This window comes from Medicago truncatula, chromosome 5, assembly GCF_003473485.1.
Source record: "Medicago truncatula cultivar Jemalong A17 chromosome 5, MtrunA17r5.0-ANR, whole genome shotgun sequence".
Taxonomy (NCBI): domain Eukaryota; kingdom Viridiplantae; phylum Streptophyta; class Magnoliopsida; order Fabales; family Fabaceae; genus Medicago; species Medicago truncatula.
In genome coordinates this window covers 39,254,566-39,260,892 of record NC_053046.1, presented here as the reverse complement: position 1 = coordinate 39,260,892, position 6,327 = coordinate 39,254,566, and the positions used below count along the sequence as shown (strand labels likewise).

General features: G+C 32.3%; 1 protein-coding gene across 1 annotated transcript; it reads left to right on the top strand.

Annotated features, from left to right (window-relative positions):
* Positions 1–2,486: 2,486 nt before the first annotated feature.
* Positions 2,487–4,049, top strand: LOC11432313 (NDR1/HIN1-like protein 13). The gene is made up of 2 exons (XM_003617036.4): positions 2,487–2,665; positions 3,065–4,049. Exon 2 carries the CDS (start codon positions 3,069–3,071, stop codon positions 3,834–3,836), a length of 768 nt encoding a protein of 255 aa, XP_003617084.1. The 5' UTR covers positions 2,487–2,665; positions 3,065–3,068; the 3' UTR covers positions 3,837–4,049.
* Positions 4,050–6,327: the final 2,278 nt, after the last annotated feature.

Here is a 6,327-nt window from a genome sequence, read left to right as displayed (position 1 = left end):
AGAAGTAAGGAAATTAAAATCCCACTCTCCTGAGGGGGTTGCCACGTCACTCACATGGAGAGTTATGTCAATAATAGTTTGATTAGTAATGGACATAAGAGAAGTTCCACTAGGAGCCCATTTATCCATTCAAAAATTAATATTATTACCATCGCCCAACTGCCACACAATATTTTGCTGAAATCGTTCCCAAATACATGTTAAAGCTTTCCATAAAGGAGAATCATATGAAGGGCAATGTTGAAAACATTTGTCAACCTAAAGGAATGATATGAGACAAAAATAACTTAAATGGCTAATTTATTACAAACGTAAAACTTAAAAACCTCTGTTGTAATTTAATCTGTCATTTATGTATGATGTTAGGAGCATTTGTTAACACTTTTCTTTATATCTTCACTAACTATAGTCATTTATCATTTTAGTTGAGTTGGAAGAAAACATCAAATTAAAATTAAAATAAATATCCATTAATAAAATTTGATATTCCTCTTTTTATTCAAGAATATATATCGGTAATCCTAAAAAAAAATTATAAATTTGTAAGAAAATAATTTATTGACAAACCTTTTGCTCCTAAAAAAAATAAAAAATTGATGGTTCAAGGGTAGTTTTCTATCCTTATTATCCACGTACGAGTGCCGAAACTCTGGCTTAGATTAAAGGCGTCATAAGAGTCTTAACCACCCTATTGCAGATGTGATAGACATAACCCATAGCAGCTTACCTTAAGCCGTGTTCCAACAATTTTATGCCCTCACTTGAGTAACAAGCTGTCGTTAATAGCTCGGCGTCGATTCATGCTTAATCTTACTTTATAAAGGCCCATATATTTTATGTTCTGGTCTATGTGGGACATTTATAAACTCGTTGTCGTTATTATTTGTGATTATATCACACTATGATGACCCAAATATGTTGCAGTTGAAGCCATAATTCTTCCATCACAAACAAATATTGTTGTTATAGGTGAAGACTATATAGTATTGGGTCGAAATACGAAGCTCCAAATGAGTGTTTGTATGGCTAAAACACAACTATAAAAACCTATCTTTGCATGCATGTATTTTTGGTTTAATCAATTAATGAATTAGAACATATCAGTTACTTGTTATTGTTAATTAACATAAATTTTAGATAGCACCCCACTTTATTATATATCATTCAGAGTACTGCTTTACAAATTTACTTATGGTGTGCAGAGATCCAACTAGATTACGTTGGATCAAGTGAAACATAGCTAAGTGAACATCTTAATTAACAATTAATTTTTTCAATAAGAAACCAAGGGTAAAATTGAGAAAAAATACGTAAAAACTCAAAAGTTGCTTGGGGTAGTTTTAGTTTACAATAAATGTTGTACACTAGTGAGATTTTTTTATCAACAAACCAATCTATTTTAGTCATTTGTGTTTAGAAGCTTTAAACTCAACATTCTGTCATGCCAAATAGCTAGACTCATAGAATATTTAGTTTTATTCCTTCTAAGAACTATATCTATGTATCTCATATGACTTTTACTAAAAAATATGACAAATAAAAATCGATCGTTTTCAAGGGCTCCTAAACTTTTTACTAAAAGCAAGCGAGCAACAAATTGCGCCGTTAGATGAATTCATTCGAATTTGTAGATAAACATAACTTGTCGTCACTTTAGCAATCAATTGCCGACCGAATTTACCACGTGCCTTGCCTTCAGTTTCCAAACAATCCGCCACTATCACTTCAAAGCCCCCGCCAACACGGTCATTAGATAAACCCATTCCACAACAACAGACTTACATCATCAAGATTCTCAAGGACAAAATTTATTGCATATCTCTTTTGGAGAACACAAGCCATTATGAACAATAACTAACTAGAAATATCACTAAAACTATCATGATGTGCGTAGAATCCGTTGACTATTATGCGTTAGTGAATGGTGATATTGTTGGTCCTAAAAATCTTATTTAAAAATTGCTTTTAGCTTAAATTGGGTCATGCAGTTTTTTAAGAATTAACTTGATCGAGACAATTTTTTTTAGCCGGATCGGTTGGACAACTTTTTCGAGTTATCAAAGGTTTGAATTAGTACTACTCGTGCATGGACAATTTAAGAATTCATCTAGCAAGTTAAGGTTAGTTACAACTAAAAAATAGTTAAATATTTCATACCTATAAGTGCAAGATTAAAAAACCCTCCATATACATTAATCAATGAATTAACTACAGGCTTTGGTACCAAATCCAAAACCGTGTATGGCAAAGTTCCAACCAACTCGCTGACAAATGGATCAGCAATCAGCATCATGTGTGACTGTATTTAAGGAAAAAGATAGTAATCAGATCCAAAACACTTTCATATTTTTGACCAATTCTCTTTAGTATTTTTTTTTTCTAATTATGCCAGGTTGGAAGTTATCACACATTGAACTGTATAAGACTTTTTCTCCTTAATTTAATTAATTATTTAGTAGATTTTATGCTTCTTAATTTATATTATAAGTTCCCTTCTCCGAACCAACATTGCTCATTCCACAATCCATGTGTTTCAAATTTTGCTTATAAATATAGATTGCTCACTCTTCTCTATTCTCCTTCTCATATACCCTCAACTCAAATAGGTGATGCACTAAAGGGTGGTCTCAAGATTTTGTCTTAGGTCCTTCTTTCACTGATTCATGTAAGTTATTATTCATCCTTATAATTTTCATGCTCTTGTTTTGATTTGATGCATTTCTATCTTTCTTTGACATTTTCTATGATTTTTCCAACAGTTTCAATATATTATTTAGCATGAAAATTATTTATACCAAGTCAGTGCTAACCTAAAATGCATAACCATAAAAAACTACACTAGTAATCATGTTGAGGATTTATTTTTTTCTTCATATTTAACTAACTATAATAATTTTTAGTAAAATAATAGCATTATTTTCCCTTCATCCTCAGTCAATGGTCATGATATGGTTTTATTTCAATTTCAAATAGTAAATAAATGAACAAAACAAGCAAATGCAATCATGTCCTCAAATTATCATAATAAATATGATTTTATTTGACTTTGAATTTGAATTTGCAGCTTAATGGCTGACCGTGTTCACCCCCGTGACTCACCACCAGTTTCTCCAAAACCACCGTTGGATAAGCCTGTTCCACCACCGGGAACTTATGTCATCAAGATTCCGAAAGACATAGTCCACCGAGTCCCTCCACCGGAGAATGCTCGCCGTTACGAACAATACACACGAAAGAAACACCGTCGGAACCGTCATTGCTGCTGCCTTTGCTGGTTCATTGGAATAATTTTCATCCTCATCGCGCTCCTTGGTATTGCCGCCGGCATTTTCTACCTTGTTTTCCGTCCAAAAGCACCAAACTACACCATCGAAAACATCACCATTAGAGGAATCAACATAACCTCACCGTCATCCACGACAGGGATCTCGCCGGAGTTTGATGTCACTGTGAAAGCTGATAACCCTAATGACAAGATTGGAATAAGTTATGAGAAAGATAGCTCTGCCGAAATCTTCTATAAAGACATGAGGCTATGTAATGGCATTTTGCCATCGTTTTATCAACCGTCAAATAATGTAACAGTGTTCAAGACGATGTTAAAAGGTAACGGAGTTAAAATGAGTAGCGAAGATCAAAGAGCGTTGGTGAAGGCGCAAACTAAACAGGAAGTGCAGTTAATGGTTAAATTGAGAGCGCCGGTGAAAATAAAAGTGGGGTCCGTTAAGACATGGAAGATTACCGTTAAAGTTGATTGTGATTTGATGGTGGATAAATTAACTGCCAATGCTAAGATTGTTTCTAGGAGCTGTACTTTTAGAGTGGATCTTTGGTAAATAAAAAATATGAAATTCTTTTGAGATTATTATAGTTTTTTCATTTTTCGGGGGGAGATTTTTACATATACATTATTAATACATTGTTTTTCGAATAATATTACTTTATGTTGAGATTATATGAGATTTTACACTATAGGACATACAACATAATATTGATCGATGCCTATCCTATCACAGAGCAGCGTCTGATCTTGTTGTTTTTTAATCATAGGATGGACTTTGTGTTTGTGACACCACAGTATATAGAAAGATCAATTAATACTTTGACCATTAAATCTAAAATCAATTGATTATATATTCATAAAATCTTACTTGTAAAAGATCAATTATTTAATTATATATAAATTAGAAAATTAATACTAGAATACCATTTGTTAAGCTCATGCTCCCTCCCTAACTTTTTTTCTTTCAAGGTTATATATATATATATATATATATATAGAATTAGGATCCGTTGACACTAGGTGTCAACGGATTGGTTGACACCAAATCCTTTCCGTCCATTTATGTTAATCCAAAGGCTAATATTTATCCGCAAAAAATCTCACATAAGCCGTTCTTTTCTGACTGCACAGGATAATTTTTTTCTTTTTCTTTCGTCAAATGCCCAAATCCCTGGTTGCGTTAGTTTCCCAGGTTATTGTCTATTTCCTCGATAATTTGTTTAGCCAAAGCTATTTCTTCTATAATTGAAGCTTTTCTTCTCTAATTGAAGTTTTTTTCTTTTTCAGGAGTAATTGAAGTTGTTTCTTGCCCATCATTAGAAAGCCTGAACTAATTAATTTAGGGTTCTTCATCTTTGTCCCACTAACCTTCTTTGAAATCTCCTCCCACAAAAGACATTAACGGTGATCACCTCCAAATTTATCCACCCTCTACATGCAATGCAACCATCAATAAATGCTTTAATTCTAAGGTTGTGTTAAAACGATGAACGAAAGGGAAAACAATAATTTATATTGTCCACTCTCCACGAAGTTGTTATCTAATCAAATGACAATCATAATTTCCAATTACAAAGAAGAAAATGTGTAATTATTGACAATTTGAGATTGATTAGAAGATTGGTGATTATACTGGTAGTCCTTCTTTTTGAAGGAATTCTACTGTTAGTTTTTTCAGGCTTTGTTGATATAAGACAGAAAAGAAAAAGAGTGTGCTGATTAGGTGGAGCAGAGAGAGAAAGGTTCACATGAGTTAATTTTGACAAATAATTAAGGACCCTTGATTAAACAAGATATGCGGTTGAAATTTGGTGTCAACCAATCCGTTGACACCTGGTGTCAACAGATCCTATCTCATATATATATATATATTTTCGTACCTTAGTACTTCTTTTTTTCCGAAACCTTCAATTGCCTGTGTTTATCATCGCTCTCTCTCATTGCTTCCCCATCAATGGATCCAGGTATCCTAATTAAACCAATTGATTTGTTTATGATAGAGGATTGAAAGCGATTCAACTAAATTATATTAGGCGTTTCTGGAAAATTGATTGATTTTATATGATTTGATAAATTTCAACAATCAAATTCTCACGGTCCAATCAAAATCTTCCATGATTCACTTCTTCTTTTTTGTTGACGTTTGATTCACTACATTTTCTTCAAAGGGAAAAGATTAAAAAAAAAAAAGGTATATAAGAAATTGACATGTGAAAAATTTCATCCAATTGTTATTGATTTCATAAATTCAATTAATCGAAGATCATACAATTGTACCGCAAACAAGAATATTGAAGAATTAGCATGGAAAGAATATTGAAGAGTGGATGTGGCTGAGAATTACAAAGTTTCGACAAACTAATGGCTTGAAGATTCGTTCAAATTAAGCTTTTAGTGAATATGTGATCAAAATCAAGTATAATCGCGCAGTGAAAACAGATGTGAGTTGATTTAGTAAACAATTATAAGCCTTTGATTTTTAAAAATAGACGGTTGAGATTTGGTATCAACGAATCCGTTGACACGTTAATGGATCATGACTATATATATATAAAGATCAATTAATTTGAAATAAAAAAATCAATTGATTTTGTTATTTTGTTCAATAAAAACAAATTTAGATGAATGTAATCAGAGAAAATTAAGCAAAACATACCTCAAAACTAGTATAGTGAGATGATTACCTAAATTCTTCTGACAACAATATTTGAAAGTGGAAAACGGTGTTATGCTGGTTGAAGGGGAAATGGTACTCTTGAGAATTTTTGATTAGTTAGCTCCCCTTAAATACATAAAATATATGGTTCATTTTTTTTTTTCTTCACATTTTAACCTTCGATTGTATGAAGAAGAAATTACTTTATATAAAGTAATTTCTTCAACCAAGGCAAGCTGTGGTTACCAAAGTAAGATCTTATTTTATGTAAAGCCAAGTTTATATAGAGTCAAGGTAAGTAATGAATTGAAGGGAACAAAATCAGGACAATGAATGTTGTGCCTTATAATTCACTTGCAATGTCACGCTTGTGTTGCAAAAAGAAAAG